At 35.6% G+C, this 21020-nt stretch overlaps 1 protein-coding gene across 10 annotated transcripts in view; it reads right to left on the bottom strand.

The window, feature by feature from the left end:
• LOC138694360 (zinc finger protein 45-like) overlaps positions 1-21020 on the bottom strand; it is a 53343-nt gene that overhangs the window by 17088 nt on the left and 15235 nt on the right. For 7 of the 10 annotated variants that reach the window (XM_069818013.1, XM_069818015.1, XM_069818021.1 and 4 more), the window contains 2 exons: positions 14925-15014; positions 2117-2202 (listed from right to left, as the gene is read on the bottom strand). In XM_069818013.1, coding sequence (XP_069674114.1) covers positions 2117-2202; positions 14925-15014 — 176 coding nt within the window. The remainder of the gene's footprint in view (positions 1-2116; positions 2203-14924; positions 15015-21020) is intronic. The other 3 variants (XM_069818022.1, XM_069818020.1, XM_069818016.1) reach the window with 2 other exon arrangements.

The raw sequence follows: 21020 nt of genomic DNA, 5'->3' as shown, positions 1-21020 counted from the left end.
AAAACAATTAAATAAAATTAAATACTATTATTGAAAATAAATTACTTAAATAAAATATTCAACAAAATTAATTGAAAATGGACGCCTTACAAAATAGGTTCATCTCAGAATACACCGTTATACAGGGTGTTTCATAATTCGTATTACACACTTCTAGGGGTTGTAGCGAGAATTAATAGATAAAGTTCTAAAGCGGAAACCATGTTCGGAAACGTACCATTTCAGTGCTACAATAATGACAAGATGGAATCAATTTCAAATCTTCCGCTTCATCTAAGTCAACAAGTTCTTACCTGCATGCACTATAAGAGCTGCTCGAAGTGGTGACCATGACCTTAGTTAAACACAATGTATCTGCTATGAATGTTCCCATAAACACAATCAAGAATACCTGGTGTGCGCTTAATCTCTTCTGCTGCAACCACAAATCGTGCATGCACATCTTTCTCCGACTGTATAGAAATCTCATAAACAAAATCCTTCATGTGGCCCCACAAGAAAACATCGAGAGGAATTAAATCCGGCGGTCGTGGCGACCAAGCAATTAATCCACCTCGACTTATCCACCCTTTCCCGAAAGTATACTCGAGATTTTGTCGGACTGCACGTGAAAAGTGTGTTAGTGATGTTGGAACCACATTTGCTAAGTGTGTCAGCTATCGTGTTGATGGATACTGTACAGTATCCATCAACAATTGAATGGCAAGTGAAGTGAAGGTCGAAGCAGTATGTCAGATTGTAAACAGAAAACACGTGACATCAGGTGACTACAGATGTCGTCCTTTGTCAATCTGGGTTATCCATCGTGAAGCGGAAGATTCGAAATCTTCATTCTTGTCATTCTTGTAACACCGAGACGATGCATTTCTGGACATGAGTTTCGCATCAAAATTTTATCTACTGAGTCTTCTCTACAACCCCTAGAATTGTGCAATAAGAATTACGAAACACTGTATACCAGAATCACTCGGACAATACTTTTCTGAAGAATGGATTTTTTTGTAACAATTGTTTGTTTTTAAGCATTAAGTCGTGAAATGCAACACAATCCTCACTGAAAAATAAGCATTGATTTTACTGTTTTTTATAAAAAAAACATGCTTTTCTCATCAGTCCACAATGAGTTCATACAGGTGAACAATATTTCAAAATTTGCATTTGTACCAGTGATGCACATAATGAACTTAATACTTTTTTAATGTGGGAGCTTTTCATCAACACTTTTGAACTGATCCACCCAGACTTCATCTGAATGTTTCGATTTAAGAATTTCCTTCAATTCATTATCTTCTTTGGCATTAAGAACATTTTTCACAATTTATGATCTCATTAAGCAAGTGAGATTCACTAATATCTGATCTGGTAGCAGTTTGTTTCATAGTATGAACTGTTTTAAGAACATTATATACATTCAGTGTCACCTCCAAAGTTGGCAATGCAGCGAAATCGAATGCCACTGATACAACAATTGATATACCCAGTTTCCCGGTTTTGTTTTGTTTTTTTTTTTTCAGTCTCTAATTTTTAATACAGGTCTCAAAGACCTGTTTTGGGACAACAGAACACATTAGCGAAAAAGGGATGTTCCTGTATTTTAGGAAATATATGAGAACCTTACTTTCGGCATTTCCCAAAGAATAATCAAGTCAGTCAATCACAGTGAATGAATGAATGAATGAATTAATTAATTAATTAATTAACGAACGAACGAACGAATGAATGAATGAATGAATGAATGAATGAATGAATGAATGAATGAATGAATGTAGCTTTGGTCACTATTTAAAATCAATCCATAAGATAATCGAGAAGATTGTATTGTGATGAAGAAATACGAACAGCAGAGGAAAAGTGAGTACTCAAAGAGACAGCACATGTAATCTATAAATCTGAATCGAGTCTCATTTATTTGGAATCATAAACGTGGAGCAGAAAATAACTCCAAAAGGATTCGTGAGTCAGCTTGTGAAATTGATTAAGACTTTAGGGTTACTTAACTAACTCTTCCATTTTGATACTACGGGGTCTGAAACAACATGACATCATTTAATTTGTTTTTAGGTATATTGTATTCTATTCTACTTCACATATATGTCTATGCAGGTACTGTACTCACTTTTCCATTGTCAGTGTCTGTTCTTCTTCTTCATCTTCTTCTTCCTCATCCAGTTCTACCCGTATATTGATATCAGAGGACTTCATCTGTACATCAAGAAAAGCAATTCGTTTTATCCAGAGCACAAAGTGCTGCAATGCTGCTATATTAATAACAAATACTGAACACTATATAAAATCCACGGGCATAATTTTATTAAATAAATATAATTTTAAAAATACGATACATAATAAGTTTTTATTGGGGTCCTCACATAAGTTCATTCCCGTTTAACGTAAGTTTCATCTATTTTGACTAAAGACAGGAACGAGGGGACCCGAAAAACATCGTCCTTCACGTAGGAACAAACGATTTGCGAAGAGGTGTTGATTATATCATGGCAGATGTATATGACTTGGTGATGGAAACGAAGAAGAAATATCCGGCAGCTGGGATTGTCATCAGTGGAATCTTCAGACGGAGGGATGTGAACTGGAGAAAAGTGGGTCGTGTGAATAAGGCTTTCGAGTGGGTAGCGGAGTGTCTTGGTGCGCGTTTCGTCGATCCAAATTCCTGGATAGACGACAGATGCTTCGGAAGAGACGGAATCCACCTAAATCGGAGGGGGGCTGCAGACATGGGATCCCTCTTCGCGCGGGTAGTCACTACAACATGGCGGGGCGGGATCGAGGATCCATCAGCTGGCAGCGGCACCGAAGGACCATCAGCCGACGGCGGGGGCGTGGGACTACCGGCGGTCAGCGGGGGTGTGAGTCTACCAGCGGGAGGAGGGGTCGAGGGACTACCAGCGGGCGGTGCGGTCGAAGACCTATCCGCGGGCAGCGTAGACCTGCAGTGACGGCGAGGTGCCACGGGGATTCAGAATGTACAAGTAAGGACAGGCCTACTAAGACTACTGCAGGTTAATTGCCGAAGTATTAGAAATAAACTTATTCCGTTTTGGAACTTGGTCGATGTTTATAATCCAGATGTAATAATTGGGACGGAATCATGGCTTAGGGAAGACATAAATGACTCGGAAATTTTTAGATCGGATTATAGAGTCTTCAGAAAGGATAGAAGTGAAAAGGGAGGGGGAGTTTTCGTTTGTACTAAGATAGAAATAAGTAGCAATCTTCTGTGGATACATGAGGAAGTTGAAATATTGAATGTTCAGATAAGAAATGGGCGGGAAACCTTAGATGTAATAGCATGTTACAGACCACCCAGTGAATTAAACAATTTAACTTTGCACAAACTAAATGAATATCTTAATACAGTATCAGAAGACCGAAACGTAGTAATTGCTGGGGATCTAAACCTCCCGAAAATTAACTGGAACGGGATTTCAGGTACAAATTCAGATGCACAGGCCCTTGTTAATGAATTGATCTGGCGTAAAGATTTCACGCAGGTAGTAAATGGTCCGACGCGTGACAATGCCCTCTTAGATGTTTACCTACTAAGACCTGTCTCTCTCTTTGTCAAATCTGAAAGTCTTCATAAAATAAGTGATCACAATAGCGTCTTATTAGAAATCTTATGGGAAAACACAGTAAATCAAGTCCAGTGTCTGTCTGGAATTTTAACAAAACCGATGTCCATGAATTACAAACGTTTCTACGACAAAAGCATGATGACTTTCTAAGGACTGAAGGAAATATGGAAAATGTGTGGCATAAATTTAAGTGTATAATTTTCGAGGCATTAGTAAAATGTGTACCTTCTAAAATAATTAAGAAAAATCCGGACCCAGAATATTACACTAATTATATTCGCTACTTAAAGACAAGGCGCGCATTTAGCAAACGTAAACGGAGCCATGAGCATTGGGAAAAATATATCGAATTAATTAAGAAACTTGAGTGTGAAAAAAGGTTAGCTCAGGAAATTTTTCTAAAAACTATTTTAAAAGAAGAAGAAAGTAACAATTGGAGACAGTTTTATAATTATGTACGCAGGAGAAAAGGGAAAAATGAAGGAGTAGTGCTTTTACGAAATCAGAACGGAGAAAGTATAACTGATGACAAAGAAAAGGCCGACTTATTAAATTCCTATTTCATTTCGGTTTTCAATAATAATAATAATAATAATAATAATAATAATAATAATAATAATAATAATAATAATAATCCCGCTGATAGGAGTGGTTGTGTCACAGACCGTGAATGTGAACCAAATTCGACTTTCAAAATAACTTCCAAAGGGGTTAGAGAGAGAATAACGAAATTAAAAAATCGGAAGTCTCGAGCACCAGATAGTATTGCTACAGAGATTCTTAAATTAGGTTCCGAGGCCATAATTCCATACTTAATGCGTATATTTCATGTTTCCATAAACAATGCAGCTATTCCATGTGACTGGAAATCAGCTATAGTGGTACCCATACATAAAGGTGGAAATAAATTAGATGTCGGAAACTACAGACCGATTAGCCTTACATCTGTCGTATGTAAAGTCATGGAGCATTTGATATCGGATTATATTCGTCATGTTCTAAATGCGAAAGACTGGTTTTACAACCGCCAGCATGGTTTTAGGGAAGGCTTCTCATGTGATAGTCAAATTACGTCGCTGGTTCAGGATCTAGCTGAAGAGGTAGATAGAGGCGGAAGAATCGATACAGTTGTGATTGACTTTTCGAAAGCATTTGATTTGGTGCCACATGACATATTAATAGATAAGTTAAGTAGACTAGGAATAGAAAAAAGAGTGATGCTATGGATCCAAGAATTCTTAAAAGGTAGAACCCAGAGAGTTAGAGTAGGTCATGAAATATCGGAAATTGGAAATATAAGTTCAGGGGTGCCACAGGGCAGCGTTCTGGGTCCATTACTCTTTATAATATACGTAAATGACCTATGCCAGGATATTACATCAAATGTGAGGCTATTTGCAGACGACTGCATTATCTATAGAAAGATTAGAAATAATTCTGATGTAGATGCTATTCAAACAGACTTGAATAACATTTACAACTGGGCGTTAAAGCATAGGATGAAAATAAATGGTTCTAAAAGTAAATCTATAACATTTTGTAAAACCCGAGAGGAAACTAGTCTTAATTACGAATTCAGTGGTGTTGTAATTCCGCAAGAACAATGTTGTAAATACCTAGGAGTGTATTTAAACTCCAAACTTTCTTGGGGAGAGCATGTTGATAATGTTACAGGCAAAGCATGGAGGGCACTTCACTTTATTATGAGAATCTTGAGAAAGGCTAGCCCCAAATCGAGGGAAATAGCATATCTAACATTAGTGCGACCGTTAATGGAATACGGAACTACGTGTTGGGATCCCTATAGAATATATCAGATAAATTCCTTAGAAAGAATCCAGTATAGGGCAGCTAAATTTGTTAAAGGTAAAAGAGAAGATGGGAACGATACGATAAAAGAACTTAAATGGGAAACTTTGGAAAACAGACGTAGGAAAACTAGAATAACATCATTGTATAGAGCACATCTAGGTCAGAAAGCATGGGTAGACATAGACATAACGGCTCGGTTAGAAAAGCCAACGTACTATGGTAGGAACGATCATGATTTTAAAATCAAATGTAGGAAACAGAAAACGGATGTAGGTAAATTCTCATTTTTAAATAGAACTATAAATGATTGGATTGACCTACCTGCAGCGGTCTTTGAGGGCTGTCCTTCCTTAAGGAGATTCAAGAATAATTTAAAGAGTTGTGTATAAAGTGAAAATTAAAATTAAGATGACATTCAACATTTAATTTTTTAAGGTGACATGTATTTATCTAGCCTGACGAGTTTACTTCCTTGGTTTGAATTGTAAATTATTTAAAAATAGCGTGTAAGAGGGCCTTAGACTAGAAATGTTTAGTTTAAATGTAGTTCTGTTTATAAGTATGCATAAGAATGCAATTATTTGACTTATTTGAACTGTTGTATCAGTGAAGCGAGGTGAGTCAGTGAAGTTACGGTTTTACAGTGCAATGAACAGTTCCGATCAGTGATAATTTATAGCGTCAATGAAATGTGTTCTATAGTGTCAGTGAAATGTGTGCTAAAGTGTCAGTGAAATGCGTCATAGTGCCACTACGGGGAATGAGATGAGAGTAAAGTGAAAGACTATTGAAACTTATGTAGGACCTATACATAATTATGTAGGTTGTGTTGTAAAATTAGGTGTTTTATTTTATGTTTTATTATTATTGTGTTAAATTGTATTGTGTATTATTATTGTTTGTATTGGGTATTTTTATTGTATTGTGTGTAAAATTGTATATGTGTTGTAAAATTGTATTGTGTATTGGTTATCATTTTATTGTGTATTGTTAATATTGTATATACCACTGCCACCGGGTGCTTGCCCACTTGCAGTGTAAATAAATACATACATACATACATACATACATACATACATACATACATACATACATACATACATACATACCCTCTGTACAGTCAAGTTATCATAGTTGCCGAAACACCCCTGCGACATGAGTTCAAAACCAGATCCGCTAATTCGTCTGTAAGTGTTGACTTTGGATGCAGCAGTGTGGCCTTTTTTTTGTTTTGTTTTATTTAACGACGTTCGAAACTATCGAGGTTATTTCAGCGTCGCTGGTGTGCCGAAACTTCGTCCCGCCGGTGCACAGTGTGCAATTTTCTCAATCTAGGTAGGCGAAAATCAAATTTCGACATGTTTAGTTAGACATAAGTAAATATGAATTCATGTTCTTTAACATTTGGAGAATGTGAGAAATAGCTTTTACTGTTTTATCAGCGGCAAGTTAAATTTAGAAGGGTATAAACAATGAGTTCTTCCTAACAATTCTCGCTCCTGTTCTGTCGTAGACAGAGAGGCTTACTATGTGGGTGAAAAAATACAATTGTGAGTGATTTATTGTGCTATGAAATATGGAATCTGTCCAGATAGGTACGTTCTTACTAGTGTAACTTCAATTACAAGTTTGTAAAGTATTTTCCTTCTTACAGCAGGGTTTAAATATTACAAATGAAAAACATGTTTTTAAAGTTATCCAATATAATGTGAGTTTTAATATAACCGGTCACGTCCGGTTACAACAATTCTTTTGCCATTTAATACAGCATCATTTATAGTGTTGAATCCCTTTTTTAAAGTTTGCGCGTTCTTATTTATCAGTAATTATCAGTAATTATTTTTTTTCAGTATTGGGGCATACGATAATTGTTCCATGTTCAGCTTAACAGCAGAAAATAATCATGGAATGAGGAAGTTTTTTTATCATTCTGTGACTGTTTAGGCCTACAAAATTATTCACATGATATCGAACATTTTAAAAATACATTGGACATATTTTTGTCTAACCTTAACAGACGCACAATGAATCAGAACGTAAATCACTAGCTGGACAAAATTAATGACTTTTCTGCACTTTAACGGATTATTATGAAACTCTGTATATGCCTCACAGGTGGCACATTATGTTTTGTGTACAAACTCTGATTACGTTTGCACAAGAAAAATTGAGGACCGTTTTTGCAAAACTTACTAATTGCAAAATTTGCAAAATTGAGATTTTGATGGATTTGTTAACATAAGGCAGGCCCCTACATGATGTTCAAGGCGTCTTAGTATAATTGGGTTATTTCTCTTCATTGTAGTGTGTCAAAGTATGATCGTTTTTTTCAAAACTTGCTTTCTGCTATAAGTGAGAGTTACAGCAAAACTTGCTTCCTATAGTGTTTTGTCTCGCCTGTAAAATTGAGTTTTTTCAGTTAGCAAGTTTTGCAAAAACGGTCCTCAATTACCCCTTTATAGCGGGTGAATTTAGACAGAATTAATAACTTCCCTCCTGTTTAACAGATTTTTATGAAACATTGCACGGAAGTTACAGGTAACATATATTTTTGTGCACAAACTATATTTACGGTTCCATAAGAAGAACTATCCCTTACAGGCGTACATTTAAACAAAATTAATAACTTCACTATCTAACATATTTTTATGAAACTTTATACAGATGTTACAGGTGAAATATATGTTTTGTCTACAAACTCTGATTATGTGCTTTTTATAAGAGGAACTGTCTCTTTATAGTGGTGCATTTAGATAAAATTAACAACTTCTGTCCTATATAATATATTTTTATGAAACTCTGTAAAACAATTAGGTCTACGGGTAGCATAGAGATGTAATCAGAATTTGTACACAAAAATAACTTGTATGCTATCTGTAACCCCTGTAAAAAGTTTCACAAAAAAATATGTTATGTAGGAGAGAAGTTAATTTTGTACAAATGCATCCTCTCTAACGGTGTACATCCCTTTATAGAACCGTAAATACAGTTTGTACACAAAAATATATTCTACCTGTAACTTCTGTACAATGTTTCATAAAAATCTGTTATATAGGAGAGAAGTTACTATTTTTGTCTAAATCCATTCCCTATAAAGGGGTAGTTCCTCTTATACAAATGTAGTCAGAGTTTGTACACAAAGAATATGTGCTATCTATAAGGTCTGTACAAAGTTTCATAATAATCCGTTGAAATAAAGAGAAGTTATTAATTTTGTCCGGCTAGATTTGGTTATTGCACACTGTGCGGTGTGCCGAAACTATGTCCCGAAGGAGTTCTTTCATATGCCAGTAAATCTACTGACATGAGCCAGTCGCATTTAAGCACACATAAATGCCATCGACCTTGGCCGGGATCGAATCCGCAACCTCGGACACAGAAGGCCAAACCCTACCGACTGAGCCACCCAAGCCGACAGCGTGGATTTATATGTTTACAAAAATAACATGGCAGGAAAAATAAATATTTTCGATATCTTATGCTGTTTTATTAAAGGAAGGGTAAATCCACCTCATAAATTCAACGGAAGATGTGTGTGCAGTTTACGGAGAAGATGCAGTGAAAAATCATGCATGTCAAAAATTTGTTTACTCGATTTCGAGCTGCAAATTTCCCCCTAAAAGCACACCTCGCACTGGACGACCTGTGGTTACCGACGTGGAAAGAATAAAGGAATTATTATTGAAACAATCCACAAATGGCAACCCGGTAGATGACACAGGAGCTGAACTTATTTCATGCTAGTGTAGCCAGGCACTTAAATAAACTTGGTTACGTAAAACTTCGCGATATATGGATTCCGTAGGAAATGCGTGAAGAGAATTTGATTCAGTGCGTTTCCATCCGTGACTCGTTAATGACACGCAATCAAAACTATCTTCTGAAACGGTTGGTGGCAAGAAAAGAAAAGTGGATTGTGTACGACAACGTCCGAAAGAGAAAATCATGGCGCAAGAAAAGGGAATCGCCGCAGTTAGTTCCTAAACCGGGGCCTTACCCAAGAAAGATTATTCTATGCATTTGATGGTACTGGAGAGGACTTCTGTATTACGAATTTCTTCCTACTGGTCAGATCATCAATGCAGAGAAATGCGTACAGTTTTCAGTTGGATCTTATGAAGTTAGCCATTGAAGACTAAAGACCGGAATTTCCAAACAGTGGTGGAATCGTCTTTCAGCACGACAACGCCAGACAAATACTTCTATGGCAACTCGTCAAAAGTTGCGGAATTTCGATTGGGATGTGTTACCTCATCCACCCTACTCTCCAGATATTGTACCTTTTGACTTTTATCTATTTAGATCCCTGCAGAATTTCTTTAATTGTAAACGCCTCACTTTCTTGGAGGACTGCTAATCGGCGATATAGGCAATGGAGGGGGAAAGGAACTGGTCAACCTATCCCATTATCTTCTGGCCTAGTTGAGTCATAAATGGTGCTATTTGGTATCACTTGTGAGGATCAGACCTGTCTTCGGACAGTTGATTAAACAATAACTGAACCCCAGATTGTTCGGCAACTTCTCTATCGTAACTGTACTGCGGGTGTGCAGTGTTCTGGGGCGTTGTTAGTGATTGAAACGTAACAAAGAAGCGAACGAATTATTATCAGACAACCCTAATATACTGTACACATCGGAAAGAATAACCACATAAAATTCAAACACTGGTCTTTATGTGGGAAACAAATAATACGTGTAATTATAAAAAATACTTTTAAATATGTATACTTCTGGATTATCAAAGACTCATAAGTAGAGACGAGAATTTCATGCAAATGCATGTTTTTATAGGAACATAGGAAGTAGCTCAAACTTAGTACTTATCCATTTCATTACTTTTCAGTTCCAAATATGTGTACTTTTTCCGTGCATGTTAGCATGTTTTGGTCTTTTTGGGGATAAAAACATGCATAATGCATATTTAAGCAATTTTTAGCTTAATCATGCATATAATATAAATTATATTCAGTTTAATTGCACGTTTTATTGGTTTTGAGTGGACACCTCAGTTTCTCGATTTTATGTCCCTTATTTTAGCTTCAGGAATCAGGATTGAAGAATGAAAAAAAAATAACATAAAAAGGTTTATTCAAGTTTGCACCCATAACGTCTTGCAATGTAGAGGTCATTCTCTACCTATATTGACTGACAAGCGCAGGAACCTCACAGAAAGCAATTTAGAAATGTAAGTTGTTAACTGTGCAAAAAAAGTGAAGTGAAATAAGAAATTTGGAACAAAAATGAGAGTGCATATTTTAATTTATTTTTCGCTTGATCGTGCATATTTTGTAGTTCGATAGTGCATGAATGCATGCATATTTTGGGATTTTATAGTGCATGAAATTCTCGTCTCTCTCTCATAAGATAAGATTTTTTAAGAGTATGGCACATGTTGGTATTACCGTCAGTATATTGCAGCACATCGTATCTATTATATTAGGCATATCTGCTCGTTTTTTAAAGTCCGCATTTTGAAAGTCTGTTTTCTTCTGTTCATTCTTTCGGAAAAATTATATTTAACACTGAAATTTAAAAGTTATAATGATGTTACACAGAAACACAACTTTATTTACATTACGATTATCACAGCAGAGAAAATAACTGATAGTCTACTGTCTCTATCAATTCGTGTTTTTATAACCCAGAGCTGGATGAGCATTTTGCTAAGTACCGAATTAAAATGACTACCACATCAAAATGGAAAGGGTTGCAAGTTTGTCCCTCTCTCTAGCTGATTTTATAAGTGTTGGCTATCACCTGTTAGAACAATTCAAGGTACTCTGTAGAGAAAATATTTGTCAGACCAGTAGCTCAGTTTCGATGAAATACTTACTGTCATGTCTTTGTAAAGTCAATGTATTTTTAATCCTATTCGGGTTTATTATTTCCTTTTGAAAGTTAATAAACCTTTCTTTGAATGCAGGTATTTCGCCAGGCAACTTCACTCTTCCTAACGTTAAATAAAATCATGTATTTTGGAGTACAGAATACAGTTGAACATAAGTAGCGCTGGGAAGTGTTTAAGCTTGTATGGACATTATTTTCCAAGAAACTATATATTACGATACATGAAAAGAAAGTTCTAAGTCCCATGTTCTTACTTCTGCTTGAAATTTCATCCCTCTCAAAAGTTATAAAAGGAAAAATGTACTCGGCAACGATACTATTTACAGAGTGAATCGCAAGTAATGTTATTAATTTCAGAGGGTTAAACTTTGAGATACTTCAAACAAAAACGTTGAAAATAATGTTGCTCATTTTTGTTTCCTCTTCGAGGTAAAAACTGTTTTATGTGAAACATTTCTTAGCGTGTTTTGGGAAAGACTTTTATTTAATTCACAATGTGCTCAGTCAATTTAAGAGAGCAGTGTATTATGATAATTAATGATTGAAAGAATTTTAGTTTTGTCCTTTATATGTGCAGAAATCTGAACCGAACAAATGTAACATTGTAAAATTTTTACAGTACGAAAAGTTGCATTTATTCTAATCAAATTTCTGCACATTTAAAGGACAAAACTAAAATTCTTTCAATCATTTATTATGACTATTTCGTTTATATGACGTCATTCCATTTTCGACCAATGAAGTGTAATGAAATTTTAAATTCCAACCAATCACAGTCAAACATCGCGATAATTTTTTCAGTTAGATTTATCGCATGGTCGTTCTTTTGTTTAGTCGTTGTCGCCAACTGTTTTCCCGTAAATTGAAGAGCATGAATCAATTAAGATGCATATACACGGTTAAACTGTCCTTTCAACTTTAAGCATTCAAGCAATGAATGCAAGATTTATTGCTAATATTAATTAATATATTTACGCAGTGAAGACGATGTTCAAAACGGCGCACCATGTAGACACAAAATCTTCATGCATCTTAATTGAACGTACGTTTTAAACTTGATCATTTCAATATTCTTCCCAAACTGCATGCATACGCGCATGGAAAATTTAACTGTGTAGATACAGCTTTAGTCCCGTTACACACTACAGCGAGAATGAGTTTGTCGTTCTATGGAAAATGATTTCCTGTAGTACGAGTAACGGTCGAAATAAGGAACAGCTGACACAAGGTCCCGAGCCCACAGGTAACTAACCTAATTGTAACCTATAAAATTTCTATTATGTGAATGAAATTAAACAATTAATAGAAAGTCAGCTGTTCAAATTTATGTAACATCAGCGCATATCAAACCCAAAGATCTTGTACAGTGAAAACTGATCAAATCGGAACCTGAATAATCCGGAATCCTGTCTATTTCGGAACAATTGATTGGTCGCGGCGAAATTCATATGTATTATGTGTAATTTTTCCTGAATAAAACGGAAACTGTCCAAAGCGGAAACGTAAACTGTCTGCTACTGTTCAAAACGGAAATAATATTTTGGACACAATACTTTAATGTAAACTATATTTTGAAACAGTATGTGCTTTCAAGGAATATACGAAAAACGTAGGTCACTAAGATAAAAACAAGTTTTCTTTGTAAAATTTTTGAGGGTGCGAGGGTGTGTTGGCCTGGTGGTCATAAATTTTATTACCCTATTGACTAGGCAGACGAGTCCCTTCAAAGATGTTCAATGTTTCACTCTGTATACTGTCGTAGCTGGGTAGAACGCAAGTGTATTAGTGATTTCGTGATAAAAAAAAAAGTTGCGTAAAAATGTTGCACTATCATTAACTGATGAAGTAAAAGTTATCAAGGAAAATGAGAAACGAAGAGTATGGAAAATAGTGTTGAAATTTATGAATGGAAAACTCAGGTGTAATGTAACACTTTCAAAAATAAAGGCCGTATCATGAGTGAGTGGCTTGCGGTCAATAACGGTGACATAAAAGGAAAGAGAAAATAACTGGTTACATAGAAATAAATGAACTGTTGTGGGAGTGGATTCTTCTTGCCCTTTCAAAGAGCATGCCAATTTCTGGACCTATTCTGCAAAGCAAACCTTGAACTGGCAAAGAAATTAGATAATCCAGAATTCAAGACTTGTAGGCTCCTAGCCCAATTAAATAATGTGCTGTGATACACAGTAAAATATTATAGTATAGTGTTAGATATTAAATTTAGTGTAATTAATAAACTTTATAGTGTTTAATGAGTGAGTTACGATACAATTTATACAGGAAATTAGATTTTCATCAAGATTATTCACCAATTAAATAAGCGACATGAAGCTGATTTAATGTCAGTAGTGTTAACCGGAATATTTTGTAATTCCTATAATTTGCGGCATGCCATTTTGCTTTTCATTTATACAAATGATAAAATATTTCATTTTAACGTCACACCTGAATAACATGGAAACCTATCCACAACGGAAAAAAAATTAGGACCATGTCACTTCCGTCTTGAACAAGTTTCACTGTATATTATATACAAGGCCTTTGATCAAACTGCCTTTCCTATGGCGTAATAAAATACGTGTTTTAATTATCTATTCAGAGATGGTTTCACTGTTTAGAAAAATATATCTCGCTGTAATGTGAATACATAAGCATTGCTATATAGCTGTTTCCACACAATATTACATAGTTCTTAGTTCTCGGTAGGCTATAGTGTGTAATGTAATGACGAAGTACTAAATAAAGTGTGAAATTCTACTTCCACATATTCATCTTCTAATTCCATGTCCATTGTAGGCTATCGGAAAAAATTACACTCCTTCATTCAGATTTGATAACTGCGTTTTCAACAATTCTTCGTTTAATTAATGTATATTAATCATGTTATTTGTAATTATATTATAAAATGTTTAAATTATATTATGATTTCAGCAGATAATGAAAATGTACTTATGTTATAATAATAACAGTACATGTACAGTACATGTAATTAAATTGTTAAACTTGTATTTCGCTTTTCGCAATTGGCATTACTAAATACCATCCAATTTCTTTATTGCAGTAATTGATATTCAATCTATCTCAACTTCACAATGTCTGAATAGGTTAAGTATTCGTAAATATACAATTATTAACAATTTGTGAGCGAATTTTAGGGATATATTATTTATATTTTTATTTTATTCACGAAATAGTCCTAATAAATGTCACGAGAGGTCAGACCTCTCGTGCCATTACTACAGATAATACACTGCTCTCTTAAATTAACTGAACATATTTGGAATTAAATTAATGGTTTTCCTAAAACACATATGAAATGATTCACAGAAAACAATTTTTATCTCGAAGAGGAAGCAAACACGAGCAAAATTGTATTAAACTTTTTTGTTAGAAATATCTCAAAGAATAACCGCCTGAAATTAATGACATTACTTAAGGTTCTGCCTGTATAGCAGTTCTTTTATATCTGGCAGTCTTAATGCACATAATCTTTCAAAATATTGGCATTCATGTCAGTAAATCTCCTTTTGTCAAAACCATATTCTCGTAAATTCTTATTTGATTATTTGAATATGTAATTGTATACATAGTTGAGCTGACAAAGTAATTTTTAAAACTACAACACTGCTGACCTTTCACATTCAATGTCACTATCTGGTGCACTCACCTCATTCTCTGACATGCAGAGTGCTGGTGATGTGTGCTTCGCGTCAGTCCATAAGGAATCATTTTCTTCCTTCATTGTTCCTTTACCGTCCTGTAGGAAGATCAACACAGTCTTCATTGCACAACTCAAGGCTGTTTACCAGTATCAAGTCAATGCCATTAGAATGATAAGAAACAATGGTATCAATATGTGAGTACTCAATGTTGAAACATCTAGTACAAGTGCAAGAGGAAATATAAAAACAAACATGTTAATGTGTCAGAATATTTAAAAACAAGCAATCGAGGAACATGGACAGATCAGTAAGTGGAAATAAACGTTATGTTACTTCACAAATAATCCAAACGCACCACACCATAGGACAAGAATTATTCATGTTCAAAACTTAATGATTTTAAATTATAAAGCCAAAACTGCTATGACTACTGTATAAATTACCGTTCAGATAAACAGCAGTGGCGTAGCGTAGTTTCTGGAGCAGGGGAAGCAACCAAGTTTAAGTTAGTAATAATTATTCTTAAATTCATTTATAAGAATATAATTTTACATCAGTAATCAATAATAATCATGTATGTTTGAATAAGTAAAAATAATACTGCGTACTTGCAATACATTCGAGATCATACTAATGGCGTGAGCAGCCACATTCTACGCAATTACGAGGATTCTACGAACCCCCAGCCTTCCATTTTGATTCAAAGATAGCTGTCCTCTTCTAAGATCCCTAATAACGTGACATCAAGTTCATACAAATAAATTTAGGTATATTATTTTCGCTGTGTATATTTTAATTATAACACTGTCGTCCCCTTCTAAGGTACTTATTGTTGTTGTTTAGTCAACTGTTTGAAGACAGGTCTGTACCTCATAAGCGATACCAAGAAGGCACCACTTATAAGGCAACTAGGCCATGAGATAATGAGGTAGAGTGACCAGTTTCTTTCCTCTTCCATTGCATACATCGCCAAATAGCTACATATTACACTAGTCAGACTTCAGACGCATGCAAACAATTGTTCTTTCTCTGACACATATCGTCAAGTGAGATGTACTGCCTGATAATTAGGGGGCGGATGTTGATGCCCTAAAAACCTACTTAAAATTATCATTAAAATGGCCTTAAACTAAGGCAAATATGACATAAAATTAAAAGAAAATGACATTTAAATATTATTCACCGTACTCGCACCATAACTTCTTAACAATCAGTCATCTTGTTTCAATGACTGCCCTGCAAATCTCGGAGAGAGGAGGCAACTTCCTGGAATTTGGCTAAGATAAAGAAAAAGAACATGCAACAAAATGAAGGTTTTAAGGAAAAACTATAGATTTTAATGAGGGTTTACAATGTGTTTCAATCAGGGGTGATCCATTCAGTGCCTTCATTCTGTCTCCTCCTTCTTCCGCGCTTCACTTTTGTTACCAGAGCTTCCAAATGAGGGAATGTGAATGACAAAACAAATTGTGGGCGCAGCATGCATTCTTACAATCTTTGTGTTAAAAATACTGTCTACTACAGTAGACATCCTTTCCGAACCATATTGAGGACACAACGTCCTGTCCAGGACATGGTGAAAGTTTCCTCCCTTCGAAACACAAATCTAAAGACACCCTCGTATTGACAAAAGAATAGTAGCGGTCAAAGCCCTCACTTAAACTAAGCTGTTGTCAAGCATTTTATATTACTTCCGTTGTGTGAAGTGAAGTCTTCAGTGGAATGAGGGATGGACTTTAGAGTCTGTTACAAACTATAAAACTCAATCTTCACTATTATTCACTTATTCAATAGGTAATTACTACTGACCTATTTGCTTAGAAAATGATTTAACAGACCTATCGGTAAAGAAGAAAGTAAAATGCATTCCAAATGCTCTAAAATTCCTTCACAGTATTAAAAATGACCAAAAATTCCTAAAAAAGATATAAAAATGACCTATTAGTTCGAAAACGTCAAAAAATTCAATATAAGAAAATATTTTTACATTGATAGACTATTAACATGGAAAGGATTTCTATATTAATAGGCATCGTCCTAATGTGAAAAATAAGAAGATAACTTTTCATTAACATCCGGCCCCTACTGATAATAGATGTACATATCAGGCAGAACCTCAATCAGAGGATAAGGTACCTATAATGAAATCAAATCCATATAATTCTAACATTGCTGTCCTCCTTTGATATGCTTATAAAATGCTTAAAAAGAGCATTTTAGAACTTGTTTGAATATTTTAAAGAACTATTTAAGTGCCTAAACGTGCTTTCTAGAGTTGAAATATTCACATCTACTCATAAATGTGACTAAAATTATTTGAATAACTTTGGAGCTATGGAGCTATGGGCGTGTTGAGTGGACAGAATCAGCAAAATCATTTATTTGCATTTAGTGATGATGTACTGTATTATTATTATCATTATTATTATTATTATTATTATTATTATTATTATTATTAACTATGTACTAGATATACTAGTACCGTAATGTTATATTATATAACTGTAATACTAACATACGTGATTACTAACAACATTGTTGTTTAGTCAACTGTCCGAAGACAGGTCAGAACCTCACAAGTGATACCAAGAAGGCACCACTTGTGAGGCAACTGGGTCAGAAGGTAATACGGAGGGTGACCAGTTCATTTCCTCCTCCATTGCATACATTGCCGACTAGCTTCACATTACACTAGTCAGATTTCAGATGTATACAAACAATTGTTCTTCCACTGACACATATCGTCAAGTGAGATGTACTGCCTGATAATAGATGTACATATCAGGCAGAACCTCAATCAGAGGACAACTAATAACATTATAGTACTGTAATTTAATTGTTGAAACACTACACAGTATTGCATTTTGTACAGTATAGATGGGGAGGCGAGACCTGGCATGTGAGCTGTGCGAGAAGGGAAAGAACGAGCTATCAGGAAGACAGTTTGTTCATGATGGTTAATATTATACAAATCTACCGACACGGAAATTCATCTCAGACTAAAAGCTATCTTTCTCCTCCATACCCATTGGTCATATAGCGCGACACATGATAAGGCCACAGGCCAGATATTGCTTCCTCTACTGTACCACATCCTGCATGCAAATGCTTGTCAATACAGCGTAGAAACATCAGAAATAAGCTGGAAATGAGAGGTTCAAAGAGAAGAAAAGTATTATGCTTCTGTATCTCTCTGTCACCCTTTTTCTTCCCAACAAGCAGTAGTCGGACGCTAACATCTTACATCACCCGCGCGTTCAAATGCATCCCGAGTCAAAACAGTGTATAAACACAAAATGACGAAATATAAGAAAAAACGAATAGATCTAAAAACTAATTTATCCGTATACACATAAAAAAATTTTTCCTTTAAAAATTAAAAGGGAAGCAATGCTACCATCACATCCTTGGAAGCTACGTCCCTGATAAACAAGATTCATGACGATCTTGCACAGCTTGAGAATGCGGATTTCCTCAGGTTATAGTGGTGAATTTTTAGCAGGTTATTTTACGACGCTTTATTAACAGCTTAGGTTATTTAGCGTCTGAATGAGATGAAGATGATAACGCCTGTGAAATTAGTCTGGGGTCCAGCACCGAAAGTTACCCAGCATTTGCTCATATTAGGTTGAGGGAAAACCCCAGAAAAAACCTCAACCAGGTAACTTGCCCCAACCAGGAATCGAACCCGGGCCCCTGGTTCACGGTCAGGCGCTTTAACCGTTACTCCACAGGTGTGGACCAGTGGTAAAATTGGTTCAGACTGTTTGCAAATCACAATAACTACTCTGAACAGAACTAAAGCCCGTCCGCGGAATCTGTGGAGTGCCAGCCAAAAAACAAGCCTTCTGCGCAGCTATCGTCATAACTGGCTGGTCCAATGAGTAGTCAGGGCGCGAAGGAAATGCGTGAGTTGTTTTACGGTCGTTTACGCCCAGGACTCGAAATGGATGTTTTCACGAACCGGAACGTTCTGTGATTTTCGTGGATACGGTGCTGTTGAAGGCAACAACGACGGAATTAGTAAATACTGTAATGACCAATGAAACGACGCAGCGTATTACCAGGGTGCGACAGTGGGATATGACGGTTTTTATAGCCCTGTTGTGAGACTCTCAGGACGAATTAAAAGAAAACTCATATACTGAAAGTAATCTAGTACAATGGAATTTATTAATGTCCGATTACTTTTTAAAAACTACATTTCGTAAGTAGCCTCCACGGCAACGAATACATTCCTGCAATCTGCTATGAAAGTTCTGCATAACTCTCCCCAACAAAACAGGTTCGATGGCACTAATTTCGTTCCTTATGTTTTGTTTCAGCTGGATGATGGTGCGAGACTTGTTATGATACACCCTACTTTTGAGATAACCCCATAGGAAGTAATCAGCGCACACTGCTCATGGTTCAATGAACTGCGTGCGAAACATGTTTCCAGGACGAATAATTTCACGATTTGGAGACATTGCCTAGCCGCCAAGACCTTCTGACCTGACTGCAGCTGATTATTTCCTATGGGGTTATCTCTAGAGAGGGTGAATCGCAAGAAGCCTTGTTCCATCATTCAGCTGAAACAAAACATAAGGAACGAAATTAGTGCCATCGAACCTGTTTTGTTGGGGTGAGTTATGCAGAACTTCCATAGCAGATTGCAGGAATGTACTCGTTGCCGTGGAGGCTACTTACGAAATGCAGCTTTTAAAATGTAATCAGACATTAATAATAGATTACTTCCAGTAAGTGTTTTTTTCTTTTAATTCGTCCTGCGTGTCCCACTATAGGGCTATAAAAACCGTCATATCCCACTGCCGCATCCTATATTTACGGTATAGGCTACACACATCAATTAATATATACATTTTGGGCACAAGTCTTCAGAAATTTTCATCCCTTTTACCATATTTTCACAAACAGAAATCAATAGCGGTAGTCACTTCATTCAGCTGAAAAAAATATGTAGCCTAATAAATAAAATACACACATCTGTAATAATTTACTTCGACGCACATATTATTACTAGCGAAAGAAAATTATTTCCGTCCCTACACTTGTGACTGGAACCGCTGTTTCCCAAAATCTTTGAAATGGATAAATGAATACTCAGCTCGCAGTGTAAACAATAAGAAATTCAACTCGCTGCCTAGCAGTGGCTTATGAGTCTGATCATTAGCTCGATACGGAGTGATAAAGTGTTGCTGAGTCCGGTCCTTTTCATTTCATTAATGTACCGCTATTATTCAGAACCTCAACGATACCCAAGTCAAACATATCAAAGGCATGCAGAAAGAATATAAAAAATTAGCGAGATCTTATACGAATGCTGTAAAGCAATGAAGCAGTACCGACAGTGTCGTCAGTATTTTTAACAATTTAATTCACACAACTGAAAATGTATTGAAATATCATATAGGTCTATCTATAATTAATACAAAATTAGGAGAATCCGGAACGGACAAAAGGCATCTCTTACGAGACGGAACGGAAAGATTCCTCAAATTTACTCGGGGCCGCTCTGCTCCATTTCGAGCCCTGTTTACCCCACTTCAAACTACATTTGCATTTCCACACATCTGCTATTATCACAGTGGATAGATGGTACACTTTTCATTGCAGGCCAATTATTTTCACATTTCAAGAGATTTCCTTAATCTGTCGATCATAACTTACACCCTAGCCTTTGAACTTACGAACAATAATATTATTAAACAAAATAAGACATAATAGGTACATGAAAATATATTTATTTTAAAACACTGTCTGTGGCATCTCTCCCACATATACGAGGGAGAGATGCCACACTACTAGAGGGATAAATGCCACACTTCAGGGAGAAATGCCACACAACGAATTTAATTTATGAGATATATTACATAGGTATATTCAGGATTTGTCATTCAACAATGTTTAATAAACCCTTATTTATGAGATATATTACATAGGTATATTCAGGATTTGTCATTCAACAATGTTTAATAAACCCTTATTGTCAATGAAATTTAAAAAAAACACACAAACAGGTGAAATTATAAATTGTGTCTAAACATTCAGAAATTATTTAAAAAATGGTTTAAAAATTGTACATTTTTATTTTTGTTTAT

This window comes from Periplaneta americana, chromosome 2 (assembly GCF_040183065.1).
Source record: "Periplaneta americana isolate PAMFEO1 chromosome 2, P.americana_PAMFEO1_priV1, whole genome shotgun sequence".
Taxonomy (NCBI): Eukaryota; Metazoa; Arthropoda; class Insecta; order Blattodea; family Blattidae; genus Periplaneta; species Periplaneta americana.
This window is presented reverse-complemented; position numbering and strand designations above follow the sequence as displayed.